Source organism: Gobio gobio, assembly GCF_949357685.1.
Source record: "Gobio gobio genome assembly, chromosome: 2".
In the NCBI taxonomy this organism is placed as follows: domain Eukaryota; kingdom Metazoa; phylum Chordata; class Actinopteri; order Cypriniformes; family Gobionidae; genus Gobio; species Gobio gobio.
In genome coordinates this window covers 39015610-39034956 of record NC_137098.1, presented here as the reverse complement: position 1 = coordinate 39034956, position 19347 = coordinate 39015610, and the positions used below count along the sequence as shown (strand labels likewise).

Below are 19347 nucleotides of genomic sequence, written 5' to 3'. Positions count from 1 at the left end.
TGAAAAAAGTGTTTTCGAAGTCGGTGGTCACCAAAATGTTTTGTTCCAAACATTCCTCAAAATGTTCTTTTATGCTCCCCAGAAGAAAGAAAGTCATACAGGTTTGGAACGACATGAGGGTGAATAAATCATGACAGAATATTTGGGTGAACTATCCCTTAAAATAGCCTTTTATATTTTTATTGTTAAAAAGGGGTGAGCTTTTAAGTGAGTTCTTTTAACTGTGGATTACTGTTCGAAAACAGGGTTGCTATTGATTTTGCCAGGGTAACCCAAAATTAAAAATGGATGGGTTAACGATTTTTTTCTCTTTTAATTCTTTATTCATATGATAGTGAAGGGAGAAAGGAACGTGGGGAGGTTGGACTCAATAATGTCAGTTCTTGTATGCTGTGAACACACAGCATCGCTGCTTCAACAGGGGTTCACAATTTCAAACGCCTAAATTAGATTCCTGTTATGATATCACCCATTTATTTTTGTGGCTTCCTGATCATTAGTATATGTCATACTATACTCACTTCCTGTTTCGACTCTGTACGGCCTGCTGCTGTTGCATCTGCTGCTGTGAAGGAGCTGGCCTTTTGCGACTGGCCTCCATGGTCTGATTGGTAAGTCCTGGCCGGACAGCGGTGTTCCCTCCATATGGTGGCCCTGGAGGTCCCATTGGGGCCCCCTGATGAGGCATTCGTGCTCCTGATGGCATGCCAGGCCTCTGAAAAAAGGTGACAACAAAAAAAATGAACACGATTATCACACTCTGAAACAAAAGATTACAGAAACAGTATAGAGTGAATCAGTATAATTATGATTTTTAGACATACATATAAATAACTAAATAAACAATTTATTTAAAGTTTAAGGTAAGGTGAAGATTTAAATATCCATCACTATAGGGTCTATTCAACATCCTATAACTGACTAGTACGTAAGCAGCTGTTATAGCCTGCCATAACAGCAGAAGCAACTGCACACACAATTCATGCGCAACCTACTCAACACTTGTGACACCAGAGACAACAGGTCACACGTACAAGAGCTCAGCACAATGAACAAATGTCTCTGAAAGAGTAAACACAAGGTCTTGTCATATATAAAGGTCTCCCCTGAGAACAGATGGTGTGCATTTCTTACTTTTTCTAATACAAACTCATGATATTTTATCTTTTAGCAGCAATTTAATTGCATTAGTTAATTTGTTACTCTAATTACATTAGAATGAGGCATTTTAATTATAGTAAAATTACTATGTAATTGTCTTTACTATGTAATTACTGTAATTGACAGGAAATGAGAGATGTAGATTAGTAGGATCACTATTGAATTAAGCAGGTCAATACATATTAACATCGATTTATTTTTTAACATATTATATACATATATATGATATACATTGCATTATACATTATACTGTATATATATATATATATATATATATATATATATATATATATATATATATATATATATATATATATATATATATATATATATATATATATGTATATATATATATATATATATATATATATATATATATATATATATATATGTATATATATATATATATATATATATATATATATATATATATATATATATGTATATATATATATACATACCATGGTCTGTCTGAATATTAAATTCATTGGCTGAAAGGTGTGTATTAACACCTTTAAATGCAGAGGTAATTCCAAGTCATTTTAACTTTCATTGAAGGAAATCGTGCTGCACACACAGAAACATTCAGGAGTGTAGAAGCATGTTTTTAACACTGCCCTGCGACTTCTATTAGTCGCCTCCATGTTGTGCATTAAAATCATTTAGGCTAATGAATTACACAGCTAGCCATGGAATATCCCTTACATATATACACATATATTATAGGTTTGAGAGTGACAGACCTGTTTGGTGCACACTGCACCGGGATTGAGGGAGTGGGACAACAAAACTGATGAATAATAGAAAAAGTTCCCCATGATAATACACAACTCTATACCCTACAGACAAATATAGTCAAAACTGTACACTGTAAGTCATAACGAGTGGAAAATTAGTTCAATAAGAATAACCGAAGCCATATCAAACAACAAAGAAATGTTCAGGGAACAGATGAAAGAGATGAAACAGATATAATGATAAAACACTGAAACTCAGAAAGCAGGACAGAACTGCATTAAAGTGGAAAATCTGGTGTAAAAATGCACGGATGTATCACAAAACTTCACAAAAGTTCAATATTCAAAATTGTATGTATTACACATTCATTTCTCATCCAAAACATATTTTCAGTTTCATCTATTTCTGCAAGAGATGTGTCAGAATAAATCTGAAAAATCTTATGAACTGAACCAGAATAATTATCCAACCAAATTAAATTCACTTCACACCTTATCTCTTTTCAGTTGACTCAAATTCTGGGACTCAGAGCTTAATGAAGGGTCATTACACCAGAATTACTGTATATGGCTGAAAAATAATTTCTTATAATACATAATTCACTAACCACATCTGATTTATGAAGCGCTCAACATTATTAAAGAGCATTCTATAGAGCTGCCAAAGTCAAAGAACCACTGGAGAAGATCCATCAAGCTCCATTCCTAATGGTGTGATTGAATCCCAAGGCATAGTTATGTTAAACACTATTACTTTCACCTTGTGGCTACGTGGTGAGAAACATTTTGCACTTCGGTTAAACAGGAAAGGTTAGCAATTGAACTGCTGCAGATGTGGAACAAATGTGTGATGGTAATGACTAACGGCTGATTTTACAATCTTTTGTGTTTAATTTACACAAAGGAAGTGATCATGATGTACCTAATAATGATGTACCTGACGTGGGCTTGAGCTCTTGTTATGTCTGCGGGTTAAGAGACTGATGAAGTGAAGTCTAGACTATTGTGAAATAAGAGCAGACTATGCAGGGAGCATTGAGTTGCAGGGTAACGAAAGACAATGACTTACAATGAGATATTTAGCATTTGATAAGGCCACACGCTTGCAGGTGTAACATTTCTGTTATTCCTTGAATGCTGCAGCTAAACACTTTCTTTGTCTCTCTGTCTGATGTGTTGCCAGATGGTTTCAGCTGCTGTTGAGCGGTCTTACTCTCATATTAACACAGGAAAAACTGACCAGCAGGGGACATTATCACGTTTAATAGCTAGAGAGGGATAAATGAGCCTTTCATTAGATTCTTCTTGTTATTAGAGTAGCGAGTTCACACATAAACAGAGTAACAAAAAAAATCTGAATAGTCCTGAAATGTACCACTTAATATAGTTTAAACAATAACTGTCCTTTGCTGTCTCTCTCTGTGTGGCTGCTTTGTTCACAAACCACTTTGAATATAAATTTGGATGCAGGAAGGAAGGAAAACATTTTATTTGCAATATTATTTCCAGCAGTCACACCATGTGGATTTGCACTTCAGAGAGACTGCCGTGTTTGAGCTGCCAATCAGCTTTGACTGATGAGCCACCCTGCCCGATTCCTGCTGATAAACAACTTCTTTTTGCTCAAGAACATGCACGTCCCTCTGGAGTTCCTTTGCTTGCTGTTAAAATGACAATTGCACAGACATCTGATTGGATAGACTTCCATAACTACATTATTTCACTCCTGTGCCTTCCACGAGTTATTGCAGAGGTTTACATTAGCTATATTTATTTATATGTAACCAAATAATCCGTTTATAATAGGACTGAAAACCTTCATGTAAATCCCTCAATCCGATTAAACTCCACAACAACTAACATTACATGGATCCACTAACCATTCAGAAACGTCCAGGAGCTGTCTAAAAGTTGCAACCTCTTCCTGAGTCTCTCCATCTGTGTCCGACTCCGGTTCAAACATGTAAGGCTGCACTTCACAAATGTCAGGTTATTTCTGACATTCTTTTGGCTGAGTGAGATTCGCCTGTTTTGTTGTTGACGGAGTATCCGAAGCTTGTGTAAAGGATCCGCTCTCTTCTGGAAGGGGGGCGCGGAGCAGCAGCTTATTTGCATTTAAAGGGACAAACACAAAAACTGCGCATTTTTGCTCGCACCCAAATGGGGCAAATTTGACAAGCTATAATAAATGATCGGGGGAGTATTTTGAGCTGAAACTTCACAGACACATTCTGGGGACACCAGAGATTTACATCTTGTGAAAGAGGGCATAATATGTCCCCTTTGAACAGGAAACTTTTAGACATGCAAGCCTACTTTACATAGGTTTGTTGACGTATTATGGCTTACAAACTGATTAGTGGAGGAGAGTGATAGTTTATACTTTTTTTTTTAAACGCCACCGAGGCAAAATGGTAATTATGCTCACGATAGCCCTAGTTACATCATTGCGGTGGCTTTCTCCATTTCTGAATGAGGCAACTGGGTACTTTTTTTCTCAAGAATACATGTACATGAATATGTGAACCTAAATGCAAACGTTCAGAAGCTGAAATTGGATTGGATTCATGCGGACTGGTGAGAATTAGTGCATGCAAATATATTGACACATTGGACAAATGAAAGGTACAATTTCTACATTTGATAGTTTCAAAATAACTACGCAAGGTTTCACAATATGATTGTTTTTTTGAAGCAACAAACAAAATGGGGTAAAAGTCATAGTGGTTGTTGTTGTGCTACTTAAATTGAAACCGTTTATTAAAGTTAAACCAAAACTTAACATGTAAAAACACTGTTCTCATCTCACTGTATTTTACCACGGTAGTAAGTTTGCTTTGTTTAAAGTGGGATGAAAGTTTCCGCTCCTAGAGTGAAATGACCCGTAGGTCAGCTTTATTTATCCACACAGTTACACAGTAAGACTGAGTCTGTCATTAACCAAGACTGTGCATTTTATTTAGTGTCTGAGAGAGAAAGAGCTAATATAACAGATTACACTAATGTGTATTAGTGAACCACAGATACTGTGAAAGCTAATCTAAACTCGACATCGAGATAAAACTAAACGCCTAGAAGAGGAGATCAAAAAGAAAATAAGTACAGAGACAGAATATGCACTTAAATTACAAGTCATTGCCCGAACACAAGTGATTTATCACAGAGAGACAAAATACATCAAGAACATTTCAAATACACTGATTTACTACATTAAAACAAGAGACGGAAACAGATACTGTACATAATTGGCCACCTATTTCTTTCCATAAAAAAATAATTTCACTCAAACTAGAAGGCAGCTACTTAAACTGTAACTTAATTGCAAACCTTGATGAGCACATACTGTTCCTTGCCTTGGGAACAAGGCTGAACCACCACATTTTTGCAGCTCAAGCTGTGGTCAAACATACTGTCATGTAACAAAGAATATACAGTAGTATAACTTGCCCATGCCAGGCTTCAGACAGCCAGGAGTGCAGCACAGAAGCAGCAAGGTGAACAATAGCAAAGGTCAGGCTGAGGTAATCCAGATAACTCATGAGTCCAGAAAGAAACAGAAGAAGCAAAGGAGAACAAAACAGTCATAGGAGAGGACATAAAAGGAGAGGAAGCCAAAATAAGGAGCGGGAAACATTTGCCCAGGAACAATCAGTGCTTCGCCAAGGTTAATTAGTCTGCAGAGGCAACACCACCATTTCCTTCATTCATCACCCAAACTCAGCATTTATGTGTTAGAAGTTAAAGCAACTCGATGCAGAATTAAGGCAAATAGTGAACAAAAGGTTGTTTATGAAGCAAACCAAGATTATTACTGCAAGTGAAAGGTGTTCTCTTAGAAAATAAATCTTAAAACATCACATGGCAGAATTAATTAAACCACAAAGAAGAAGAACTCAAAGTCACCAAAAGTTTTTGACAGAAGTCTCTTGCTCACTAAAGGCTGGAACGCACTACATGACTTTTCAAATCTGAACAGATTAAACCAACAAAACTAGGCATCATGCAGTTTGTAAATAGTTAAAGAGTAAAACTGGGCATCATACTCTACATGACTGAGAATCAGACACTACCAGACTTTCAAGTCGTTTCGAAAACAACATGAAACACATGCCTTGTTGCTAGGAGATAAGTGACAAATGAAAAATATCAAACACGTTTGATATCGTCTGACTGGATGGAATCATAGTATGGAGCTAAAAAAATAAAAAAACTGAGATTGTGCCCATCATACACCATGCAATTTTCTAAGAAATCTATCAATTCAAATCCGCAGACTGGCTCTGCCTCTGGCTTTCTGTGACTCTCTGAATTACTGTTACTATTTAAATAATACTTATTTGTTTTTTGTTTATTTGAATATATTAAAATATATTTTATTCATGTGATAGTAAAACTGAATTTTCAGCATCACTACTCCAGTCTTCAGTGTCACATGATCCTTCAGAAATCATTCACCATAATATGCTGATTTGCTGCTCAAGAAACATTTCTTATTATCAATGTTAAAAACAGTTGTGCTGCTGAATATTTTTGAAGAAATCATGATAAATTTTTGCAGGATTTTTTTTTGCAGATTTTTTAAACAGCATTTATTTAAAATGGAAATCTTTTGTAACATTATAAAATGTCTTTACTGTCATGTTTGATCAATTTAATTCATCCTTTCTGAATAACAGGGTGTTTAAAATTACTGAGCTTAAACCTTTGAACAGTAGTGTATATCTCAGTTGAATAAATCATAATAATAATTCTGCACTTAATTAATATAATAAAAAAACGCAATAATCAAAACCGCAATAAAAGAAAAATCAGGACACCAATCAATGTATCAAAGTATGTTATAATGTAAATGTACTACTAATAATTTTATAATAATAATTATTAGTAGTAGCCTAGTAGTAGTATTAAGGTAGTCTTTCAAAACCCAAGGACGTTTTACAGAAACGGCAAGAAATTACAACAAGAACAAAAACAGAGCACAAGAAACATAACGCAGCTTTATGCATTACACTCGCTTACAAACTGCTTTTCACTTCAGATTGATCTGCTCTGGCTAGACAAAGCCCAGCTAATCATAAATAAAAGATTACACCGCTACTGTATGTACACAAAGGTGCAGACAATAAGTGGATCCTTATTGCCTCTTCTGCATCAAACCTTGAATAGTGTCATACGGGAAAGATCAGTCCGTGTTACAGTATTATTAGTAGTAATCATTACTGCTGCTTCAAACACATCCTTTAGCCCTAGAACTAGCTTGAATTTTTAATGAACAACATGTTAACAGACACGCTAATCTACACAGTAGCTGTTGTCTGTGAAGCACTTGATGTGTTCTTGGAGTTGTAATAATAGTGTGTTGAGTCTGAGAGCGGCTTGTGTTTTGAATGAAAGCGCTCGTCACCTTAGGCATGCTGCCAAACGCATGCAGCCACCAGTGACCAAGTGGCTACATTTGGCCTTTCTTTTGCATTTGCCGATCCTTCTCGCTCTTTTTTCTTAAACACTCGCCTCCCTCGTTCGCCTCTCCTGCCCACCCCGTCTCCGCTTTTAAAAGAAGAGCGGCGCGGAGCCGGGATCCGGAGGACTGGAAATAACCTTCACATGGACACCGTTCAGCGCTATCACTCAAACGCACGGGCTGTATCTGTAGCTGAGCTCACTCTCTCTCTCTCTCTCTCTCTCTCTCTCTCACACACACACACACACACACACACACACACACACACACACACACACACATGTGCCGAGAGGGTACGTACCACTCCATGGACGAGGAACTCAAATAGTTTGCTCTTGGTGGCTTTGCGAGCTCCTCCAGCGGTCTCCTCCGAAGCCATTTCCCTCTGGTCTCCCTCCACTCTGGTTCTCCCTCTCTTTTGTCTTTCCCTCTCCCTCGCCTCTCTTCCTTTTCACCCTTCGCTCACCTCCTCAACCCCCTCCGAGGCTCCCTGCTCCACTTCCCTTACTTTCTGCTCTCTCTCTCTCTCCCTCTCTCTGTCTCGGAGTGTGTTATGCCCTGTCGAGCCTCTTGCTCTCTCTGTGTCTCTCACGCTTACGTTTGGTTGAGCTGCCTTTCAGGAGCCCAGCTGCTAGAGAACGTGGGGGGTTGAGAGTTGGGGGTCTTTCAGGGGGGTTCCTGCTGGCCCACCATGACCGTCCGTCCCTCCCCCTTTTGCAAACACGCTGACTGAAAGGCACACACGCTCACAGGCTCTGCTGCAGCTGTTGCATTCCATTGGTAGATAAGGGAATGCTCGCTGACTGGTCGCTCGCAGCCCTGCTGCGGTGGAGTTAGTCTCGCCGCTAACCAAACCCCTCCTCCTCTGCCTTCACTACTGCTCGCGCTCGCTCATGTCCTTTGCTGCAGTCAAACCCAGCAAGGCTTGGAATACACTGCTCATTCTCAAAAAAATGGAGGGAGGATCCTTAAAGCAGCAGCAGTGAGAAAAGCTGGCCGTTTTAAGACTGAAGTGGAAAGAAAACCGGCTCAGACAGCACTGAAGGCTGATTTTTTTAACCTAGTTAATGGCTGTCTGTCTCAACTAAATATGAATACTTGCAATGATTACCTGAGTGCTCATTTTTAAATGGTGAGAGGCATATCAGTGAGATGGATTTTGTTATATTGATGGATTACACTGTGGATATTGTGGGTTTTGAAGCCATTCCTCAACAACAATGATAATGAACAGTTAAAAATAAAAACACGGTAACAGATTAGGTATACATATTTACTATTAACTAGTTGCTTATTAGCATGCATATTACTAGCTTATTGCTTGTTTATTAGTACTTATAAAGCACATATTAATGCCTTTTTCTGCGTGACCATATTCTACAACCCTTAACCCCATACCTAAACATAACCACTACAACAAGGACCTTACTATCAATAAGCAGTAATTCAGAATTTATTCAGGGGGAAAACCCCTAGTTAAAGGGTTAGTTCACCCAAAAATTACAATTCTATTATTAATTACTCACTCTCATGTCAATCCAAACCCGTCAGACCTTCAGATCTTCAGAACACAAATTAAGATATTTTTGATGAAATCCGAGAGCTCTCTGACCCCTACATAGACAGCTTATGAGGGTGAGTAATTAATGACAGAACAGTTATTTTTGGGTGAACTAACTCTTTAATAGTGAATATGTATACTCTAAGCTAAACTGTGACCATCCATCCATCCATCCAAACATACATACATACATACGTACATCCAAACATACATACGTACGTGTGTGTGTGTGTGTGTGTGTATGTAATAAATATGTAATAAATCTGATTCTGGGTTTGATTTAAATGCTTTCCTCTTTTCTTTTTTGCTCATTTGATGAGTCAGTTCCTCAAATGTCTATGTACATGTGGTACACAAATCTGAGCTAGCTACTGTAAATATTTGTTTAGGATGCCTGAATTAAAATAAATCCCTACCATTCAGTTATTTATTTAATATTATTTTTTTTAAATGTCTCCGCAATATCTTAAATAATGACTAGGCCTATATGCACCGAGCGCAGAAGAGCTAATGAAATTGACTCGTTAACGTTAGACTAGCATGTGAATGATCAAGCCAGCTATAACAAATATTAACCTTATTTTCCCAGTTTCAATGTTTCTAGGAAATGTTCTGAACTGGGAAGCAACTGTTTCTAGGAGGTATATTTTGCCACTATTTGGTTATTGGGAAGTAATTACATTTACTTTTAGTTATTTTTCAGCACTTCTTACAAGTCTATGTTTCCCTAGAAATTATTAAAATGTTTCAGCCAAAATATCAAACACTGAACATCATAACAGATTTTTGACACCTTCCTTTAAATAATGTCAGGTTTTCTCCATGTATTTTTACGAATTCATGACTTCAAAAATAACGATTTTCTTTTTTAAAAGGATTCTTTATTCTGTGGAACGTCTCAGTGTTTTTGTCCATACACTGAAGTCAGTGGGGTGGGGTTTTTTGTTTTACTAAATTAATGACATAGTTCCATGAAAACAGTTTTGTGGAAGAGGCTTAACTGCCATAACACTTCCTCCCAGCCACAAGTCGTCTCCCATCCCCCTTGACTTACCATTTGCTTAACTTGAAAACAGCGTTGAAAACCAAATTATTCATGAGCTGTTTTGACAAACTCATTGTAGAGTAAGTGATAAATGACAGCTGAAAACGTCACACCTGAAGCCTTCAAATTAGGAACACGTGTGAAAACATGGATGCAGGTGATAGGAGGGGAAATGTAAAAAAATACAGGCTTGGTGACAGCCTGAGAAAGAGAATATTGAAGTTGTTACATTTGAGGAAATATTACAAGACAAACTTTTTTGAATAACACTCACAAATGATACACAACAAAACTGAGAACATTTATTAAAAAAGCATATAGGGTCAAATTTCATGTTGACGAAGTGTAAAATTGTTCAATAATATATTAAGAACTAATGCATTAAGAATGAGCTTGGGTCAGACGAATAGACAAAAATGGAATTTCTCTGATATGTCGGTTTCTTAACACTGAAATTCAACTGTTAACATTGTGTTTTAACATTTAAAAACAACACAAAAAAATAAAAAAGCTGAAATATGCCGTTTACATAAGCATTCAGTGTTGCAGAAGCTTTAAGTTTACACAGATGAAGAAGAATTGCCCTAACAAGGACATAACTGACAAACTACTGGCCTCAACCTGTGAATCACTAAAATTACTACCACATTGTCTGGCTGAAAACTCCAAAGTCAAGAGCTATGATTCTGAAGGAGAGCTGTTAATATGAAGATTAAATTACTAAAATGCTAATTTAGGAAAAATATCCAAGTGTTTGGATACAAGTTGTTTGTTAAATAATCAGAAAGTGTCTAAAGGTCATTCATCAATTCTCTCTGCATTAACAAGAAGGACGATTGTAAGATATGCCATAGAGAAGCGGAGAACATGCTCAAGTCAAACATATCAAGAGCTCTGCATAATATGATCCTTTATGGGAGAGTGGCACAAAGGAAACAATTACTCAAAATGAAAGCATGTCTGAACTCTAGAGTCTGCCAAAAACCATAATAAATGACCAAGTGTGGTGTGGGAAGTGATTTTGTGGTCAGAGAGAAGAAGTGATATGTGACACAAAGCTAAAGCGGACTTTAAACAGCAGTCATGTCTGATTACAACGCACAGAATAAATAAACAAACAAACAAATAAATAAATAATACAGTGGGAGGGCCTGTTTTAGTCTTGAGAAAAAGCTTGGTGGAAAAAACAGGCTTCTTTTACCATGACATTGTGACCCCTTGTGATCACTTTTGTTTTCATCAGCCCATTTCAGGAAGTAGTTCTATATAAGCATCTCATCAGAGAGCTGAAAAGATGTGTAGGTCTCAGTACCCCTTCGAGCCTCCCCAAGTCTCCCTTTTTCCATTGCAGCTCTGCCAACTGCTCAGGTCCCATTGACTGGGAGGTAAAGGGGGTGGGGGACTCTAGTGGGGTAAGGGGAGGAATTGTGTGTGTCTATTGTTGGGGACTGTCGGACAGTTTGACCTCAAGCTGCAGTTTTAGGTTTCTCCTGCAGAGGTCTGTATATGACTCCCAATGAAACTATTTACACTTATAGTTTGGTTCTCTTATTTCTTTTGGTTCGGACCAAAAAAGAAAATACTACATTTAGTCCTGGTTCACTTAAAATTCATAGTCATTTTTAAGACCAAACCTAACGATACAACAACAAAAAAATTGACACAGACACTGACAGTGCTGTGTGCTAGGCTAAATGCGTTTGTATATGCGTATATATGAGGGTATTTTTACTAGTTGAGAACTTGTGAAGAGCTTAGAAATTGTGTAAAGTCAAAAAAGAAAGTCCTCCATTACACGCACAAACGAAGATCTTTTGTAAGAAGACGGGGCTCCAATGCCAGTACAGAACCGTAATAGGCAATATTGTGACTATGATGAGAAAAACAAGGTATGCAAGGTATAGCAATAGCACCAGAGTTTGTTTTAATCAAACCAAACCTGCTGGGAGGTCTGTTTTCAGACTAAATACACTCTCAGCAGTATAGTCAGAAGTCAAAGTCAAACAGACAATTAAAGTCCTTATTCATTTGAAGGCCAAGCAAATTTGATGGAATTCTGGATTACAGTGCATGTAATAACAGCCAAGCTCAGTTATTTGCTAAATTTGCTGCAGTAAATGATTGTGTTTAAACTTATGTTCCAAACTATGCACTTGAGTTTAAGAACCTGGCAAATATAATATTTAAATCTCAGAAAGATTACAGAACAAGTAAATCTAAAACAACAAAACTCGAGATTTGCTAAAAAGACATTGTTCATTTATAAGAATTTTTCATGGAGAAGAAAAGCAGAAAATATTAAAGGCAACATGATTTTGAGTTTGACGGACTAAACATCTGTATCCTCTGTTTTCTAAGACCAGTTTCTCTGTCTCTCAAAATTGACAAAATTGTGAGGAAAACGCACAATCCTAAAAAAATAATTAAACGTCTCATTGGCACACACACAATAGTTTTCAGGACAAACTGTTCCACATATATTTGAATTAATATCATGTTATTAAAACCACTTCTGAATATAAATGTGATTAACAGAAAAGCTAAAGCAAATGAAAAGTAATTGACATAAAAAAAAAATAAGAGTAAATTTTATATTACATTTACAGTTTTACATACAGGTGTGAATCTCGAAATGTCCTGTTCAGAACTTACAACAGCAACTTACAGTATAGCGTCTCGAATACTGTCTGTATGAATAGGCAACTGGGGTCTCTTTTCAGCAATCATGGAGAAAGTAATATCAAACATGGTGATGACCATAAAACTGAAGAGTCTGGACTCTTGTGTCAAAAGTGATAAAACGAGCCACAAGTTACTCCATCAAATTTTCATTAACCAAACGCAGCTTTTATATATGCGTGGAGAACGGAGCATTTGAGTTACGTGTAGAACACAAAACTGTATGGATTAGCTCTGGTGGAAAAACAGTGCCAGAGTGTTTTTGACACACAGCTCATGTCTCTGTAAGTTATCGAAAAGACACAAGAAAACACTCTGTAGACACACGTTTGTGCAGTGCAGAGTGGGTCTTCTTGCACTCAGTTGTCCTAGTCCGGTTCAGTTCACACAGTGCGGGTTTTCTGAGAATGTGGTTGTGAATCTTGAAGATTTACAGGTGTGAGTTTGGCTATAGTAGTGGTTCCCAAACCATTAATTTGCTCCTACCTCAATATAAAATATTGTTAAAATCGAGCATGCATTTCTAACAGGAAAAATACTACCTCTAGGTGTAAAAACAGGAAAATGGTAGTGCCATAAAACAATAAATGCATGACATTCAATCAAACTACTTTTGCGCAAGGTTACATAGATAGGCTAACTGTGGTTCTGTGAATTTTGGATGTCCGCCAAAGATGGTGCTTAAGCATTAGTGAATTATCACGGCACCAGCTAGATAGAGACAAATAACTCTGCAAGTCTAACACCATTCCGAGTGACAAATACGCCAGTCATCCAAAATTCACTGAACCACAGTAAGCTACATAACTAGCATTCCATTTAATTCCTTCTGACCGCCAGAGGTGGTGCTTAAAGGGAATGTCTAATGCTATTTCATGCATTCTGACTTATTACACTGTTAAAGAGTTGGATTCTCATGCTAAACATGGCCAAAGTTTCAAAAAATTAGTTGAATGTATGACAGTATTTCTGTTCCAAATGCACATGTATGACATCATAAAGGGCGGAATTTCTTGTATGGGCACTTCTCTCAGATGAACGCATGTGCACATCAACCAGAGCGAAATCACAAGCACGCCCATCAACGAGCTTCTTGAAACTGAAAGATGGGATGGTCCCAACGATAAAAGATCCAGGTCATGAGTCGAAACCGGCATAACCCAATTAAAGACAAAGCATGTAATTTGCGAACACGCTTAACGGAAACAATGGCCAAAAAAAAAAATTTTTTTAAAGGATTAGTTCACTTTAAAATGAACATTTCCTGATATTTTACTTACCCCCAAGTCATCCAAGATGTTAATGTCTGTCTTTCTTCAGTCGAAAAGAAATTAAGTTTTTTTGAGGAAAACTTATTTCAATTACAACCAACGGGTTGAAGGTCCAAACCAATGCAGTTTCAAAGTGATTTGAAGGGCTTTCACGAGTTCACACATTCACAAAATTAAATAGAGTAAAGATTATGCGTATTTGGTGTGCTGTCCGGGGGAGGGCTCAGGGCTCGGAATTTTGGCCCGAACCCCGAGTATTCCCCTAAAAACAAAAGAGCAAAGGACAGCCACCAAACTAACCAAACAAACCCCCCCCCAAATACGCAGAGAATTGGTGGGCTGGTGCTTTTTGAGATGAAGCCTGTTCGCTTGACCAGTAGGGCCCATGTTGCCTATGACGGGAGCAGCTCGCAGCATCGGGCAGACAGACCCTACTGGCTGATGAACGGGGAGTAGCCATCATTTGGAACGACTGATCGGGAAGGCTCTCACAGCATCGGACGGGAGGCCAAGGCTCACAGCATCGGACGGTTAAATCCCTACCGGCTTAATGAGGAGCAGTATGATTTACACCATCCAAAAGGGGGAGCCTGTGCCGCCTCCGACGGGAGCTCACAGCTTCGGCCGGACGGGCCCCACTGGCCGAAAAACGGGGACGCGTGGTTTGGCGCGGCCGTCCAGCCTCCGAGAGGAGCAACTTCCCGGCGTCAGACGAGTGAGTCCTATCGGCCGACGGCACGGTGAAGGAAATTTGAAACACCCAGCCAGGAGATCTCTCGCGGCGTCCGACAGAAATCAAGACTCACGGTATCGGACAGGTAAGCCTAGCCGGACAGAGAAAGAAAAAAGATAGACACTGATCGTAAGGGCTCTCGCAGCATCCGACGGGAGATCAAGACTCACAGCATCAAAAGAGTAAGTCTCGACGACAGACAGGTGGAAAGTAAAGCATGGACTGCGACCTGCTCTCAGCACTAAAGATATCGAAACTCTAATCAATGCTTTAAAGGTCCCATGGCATGGCATTTTTCTATTATTTTATAATGTTTCCTGAGGTGTACTTATATTGTTAGTATGATTTTTACATCAAAAAATGTCATCATTTAGAAATAAAAGGCATTTTTTCTATACTGTTATTACCCCTCTGGCTGAATGCCCTGTTTCAAGGGGCGAGTCTGCTGTGAGACTTCATTGAAAACGCCCACTGTTGTGATTGGCTGACATCTTTGCATTTGAAATGAGTGTTAGATTATGTTGCGGAGGGGCGTAGTTTAGCGAGGCACTGCACGCACTGCATGCATGAGAGAGAGAGACTGACTGGGCACTCGTGAACCACGGAGAGCTGGAGGAAGTTTTATTGTACAGAGTTGTTGAGAGCGCTGTGCTGTTAGCGCAAGCTTATTTGTAGCTGAGAGTTCTGAATAAACAGTCCCAGTCACGTCGACTCTGTCTTCTTCCACCTTATTCTACGAACTTTGTAACACATGTAATGTACCATTACGGTAGTCGAGATGAACGAATCGTCAAAGAGTGGATTATAGCATTATTTTATGATCTATTCCTATCACATGAAAGGCTGCAGTGATGAGCATTGAGTAAACAGACAGTCTGTTGATCGCGTGAATGCAGTGATCTCGTCATTGCAACGCGTTTTCTCTCACAAAATGCTTTCAACACAACTAACAGCAAACACAATATCGACATGAATACAGTAAGAGCTTCACTGTGCTGCATAACAGCGTCATTCATTATAATGGCAGTTTGGGCAAGTGTGCAGATACACTCGCGACGTGTGATTGACAGCTCTGGACATTATAAAGAGTGTTCTTTGATCGCTCTCTGAAGTTTAATCACTTAAAAAACGGATTTGTTTCATGCTACTAACAGAAACGATCGTTTTAGTCACTGGCTTGATTCACTGATGCATTACGCTTAGGGCATCAAGACGGCGATCATTAAATGATCTAGAAAGAAAGTCTGAGTGAACTTGAATGATTAGCTACACATCAGAAATCTCTGATTACAGATAAGGCATTAATGAACACTGTTACTCATTGTTTGTCGCGGTGTTGTCGAATCCATATCGTAAAGTCTGTTTGCAAAGCCTGTGCTGACATAAACTGAATCCATTTTCTCAGAGTGCTCTGGGCGGGCAAAACAGAGGAAGTGAAGGTAACTTTTCCTGGTATGACGTCATAACAGGAAAATTCAAGATCAGCTCGTCTGAGCTCTCATTTTCTCAAAGGCAGAGAAAGACAGCCAGAACTCGGTTTACACCCATCAACATTTTTAGCCACTTGGGGACCATATACAGGCTAGGGAAACTCATATTAATGTTAAAAAACCTCATAAAATAAAATGCTCATGCCATGGGACCTTTAATAACCTCACGTCGCGACTACTGTAATTCACTTCTTATTGGGCTGCCCGCTAGAACAATCGCTAGACTACTATATGTACAAAATTCTGCTGCCAGAGTCATGAATCAGGTCAAGAAATCTGATCACATTGCCCCTTTGCTCTATAATCTACATTGGCTACCTGTTTCTGTCCACATTCAGTATAAAAGTCTATTGTTAACTTTTAAATGTCTTCATGGACTTGCTCCCCATTATTTATCTGAACTTCTACACTGTTATTCTCCTCGTTCTCTTCGGTCATCTGACTTAAGACTTCTTACTGTACATCGTTTCTGTCTTTCTATTATGGGTGGTAGATAATTCCGTGCTGTGGCCCCGAAACTCTGGGATTCTCTCCCTCTTACTCTGCGTGACACTGCTACTATATGCCGCTCAGGTAGCCTTTGATAGACCAGACTTGGAGGCCCTTAATGCTGTTGAGATATGAAATGAATGAGGTAATCGAAAGGAGAGAAAAATTGGGGAACTGCATGTTATATGAGAAGTGGAAAGCTTTAAAACATCTCCACGCTGTCACGTATGATTGGACAGTTCTGGGGGAAACTGCTTGGAGAATGGTTTCGAGCGATGTGTCGAGGAGAGGTTAACGGGTGGGTTATGGGAATATCAGTTCTGAATACTAATGAGGTACTGGAGTAGGGAATTGGTCCGCCACTGGAGCCACTGTCCTGAATTTCTGAAACAGAAAACGAGACTAAGTCATCAATTTGATTTTCAGACCTGGGGATGTGTTTTGCAATTATGATAAATTGATTGCAAGCTGAGATCCAGATGAGACGTCTTAGAAGGGGCATCAGAGCGGGTGAATGAGAGCGGCCTTTATTAATGCATTGAACTGTTGCCTCTTTGTCGCAATGCACTAAGATGCTGTTAGCAGTCCATTCTTTCCCCCACAGAAAAGCCGCTACTACTAGAGGGTAAAGCTCGAACAGTGCTGAGGACTGTGGTATGTCTTGGAGCTGTGGTGGCCATGGATACGAAAACCAGAATCCTTGACAAAATGAGATTGTTATAGAAAAAAGACAGGCCGTTCCACTGATTTAGGAATGTTATCCATAACCTAAGTTCGCCACGGCACGTCTAATCGAAATAAGGTCCTCCAACGCGTGAACCGAAGATGCGAGCGAGAGGAGATGCTAAATGAAAGGACGGCCTTGCGGAATGATGCGCATTGCAAAGTTTAAGTGGCCGAGCAGGGAAAGGAGTTTGCGTTTGGAACAATGGGAGTTGTCTAGGAGGGTAGATGAGACGAGAATTATCCTATCGATTTTTCTTTTGGAATGTACCACTGACCTGCAGACTGCCTCTGGGATTTGGAAGGGGAAATTGATAGGAGCATGAGGAGGAAAAGAAAGATGAAGATGAGACCTGTAGGCTTTTGCTGTAGGCGGGGTGGCCTTGCACTTGCGTGAGTTGCTGGAGCTGTAGGCCACTGAAAAGGGGAGTGGTTAGAAAAAGTCGGAGGATACGGTTGGAAAGTTTGAGCTTGAGTCGCTAGCAAGCTCGCGCTAGCATTTGCAATGGGAGCTGGAGGCCACTGAAAATGGAGAGGGTTAGAAACAGCTGGAGGAAAATACTGAGAGGCTGAGGGGAGGCCGGCGGGCCTGACTGCATGCGGCCAGGCCTGTTGTTGCGGCCCATCGCTCCAAGCGAGCCGGCTCTTGTGCGGGAGGAAGACGGTGGTGTTGAGCGAGGCGAGTTCTGAGACCGGCGGGCTTTACTCTGCCTCTTGGCCGTCTTGGGAGCTGGAGAGGACTTGGGAGAGAGGTAGGCTGACTGTACAGTTCCGCTTTGTTCATCTTCCATGAGAAATGCACTTCCGAATTAGCCAGCACTTGCCTCAATCCTAATACTGTCCACCTCCCGATTGGGCATCTCGCCAGTGGAGGCGAGTGTTGGCCTCTGCGTCTTGGAGAGTGTGAGGTTGATCAGGCAGGCTGGCGGCTGCTCAAGTGCAGTGTCCGGCGGAGGAGGAGTGGTCCTTGGGCCGGCAGATTGCGGCAGAGTATCCCCAGGGAAGTTGGTTTCGACATCAGACGAAGAAGACTGAAGCTGTGACATGATAGCAAACGGGCAAACCAAAATGCTGATAAACTGTCAACAAACAGAGGCAAGTGTAACACCTGCCACACCTGATTGCAGTAGGTAGATTATTTTTGTGGACCACTAGGTTCGACTAGGGAGCCTGAGATAATAGTAATTTAAGACATACAGATAAAATGAATCAGGACTTCTTTTGATATCAGCCGACTATTTACAATTTAAAATGTAAAGATAATAAGGAAATACATTTGTTGTAAACACAGAAACACAGAAAAACAATCAAATGAACAATATACCGGTATGAAAAATATACAAAAGTTAGATCTCACAAAAACCCTATAGGTGCACCTTTGTAAATAACCACACACTTATATACATGTAAAAAAAAAAAATTTTCACATTCATCCAATAGCTTGGTATGAATACAAAAATCTGAAAGTGTACCAGCAGTATTTCTCAAAGTCAACGAAATTCAAGCTCAACAGTTCTCATAGACTGTTTTTTTCCAGTCAAAGTTAGTTTTGTTTTTCCTAAAAAAATTGAAGGAAAACGTTTTTTTTAGAAAAAACTAAAGTCTATTGCGTGTATAGTCTAAAGTCTATTCTATTGTGTGAAAGAGCAGAAAAAAATTATGGAAAAATAGTCCTTTAAACCCGATCATTTGAATAAATCACATTTAAAAAAAATTAATCACTCAGTATCAAATGAAAGGAAAAAAAAATTGAAGAAAAATGTGAGTGAAGATCCCACCTCAAATTTGAAGAAATTTGAAGTTCACGATATGGTGTTTAGGCCTACTCAATCAGATAGTCTAGTGTCCAGATCCATGGGGGCTCGCCATCAAAGGAAATATCCAGAAATGTTTCCACAGGGAAAAAAACCTGACCAAATCCTTGTTTAGTGATGTCTTTTATCAAATATTTGGTCTCAAAATAGCGATGTTCAGACACATTACCCACAGGTGCTCTG

At 39.2% G+C, this 19347-nt stretch overlaps 1 protein-coding gene across 8 annotated transcripts in view; it reads right to left on the bottom strand.

The window, feature by feature from the left end:
- Nucleotides 1-19347, bottom strand: part of smarcd3b (SWI/SNF related BAF chromatin remodeling complex subunit D3b) — a 49978-nt gene that overhangs the window by 16593 nt on the left and 14038 nt on the right. For 4 of the 8 annotated variants that reach the window (XM_079846136.1, XM_079846138.1, XM_079846140.1 and 1 more), the window contains exon 2: nt 522-715. In XM_079846136.1, the coding sequence (XP_079702262.1) occupies nt 522-715 (194 nt within the window). Of the gene's footprint in view, nt 1-521; nt 716-7660; nt 8227-19347 lie in introns of those variants that run through there. The other 4 variants (XM_079846135.1, XM_079846137.1, XM_079846134.1 and 1 more) reach the window with 4 other exon arrangements.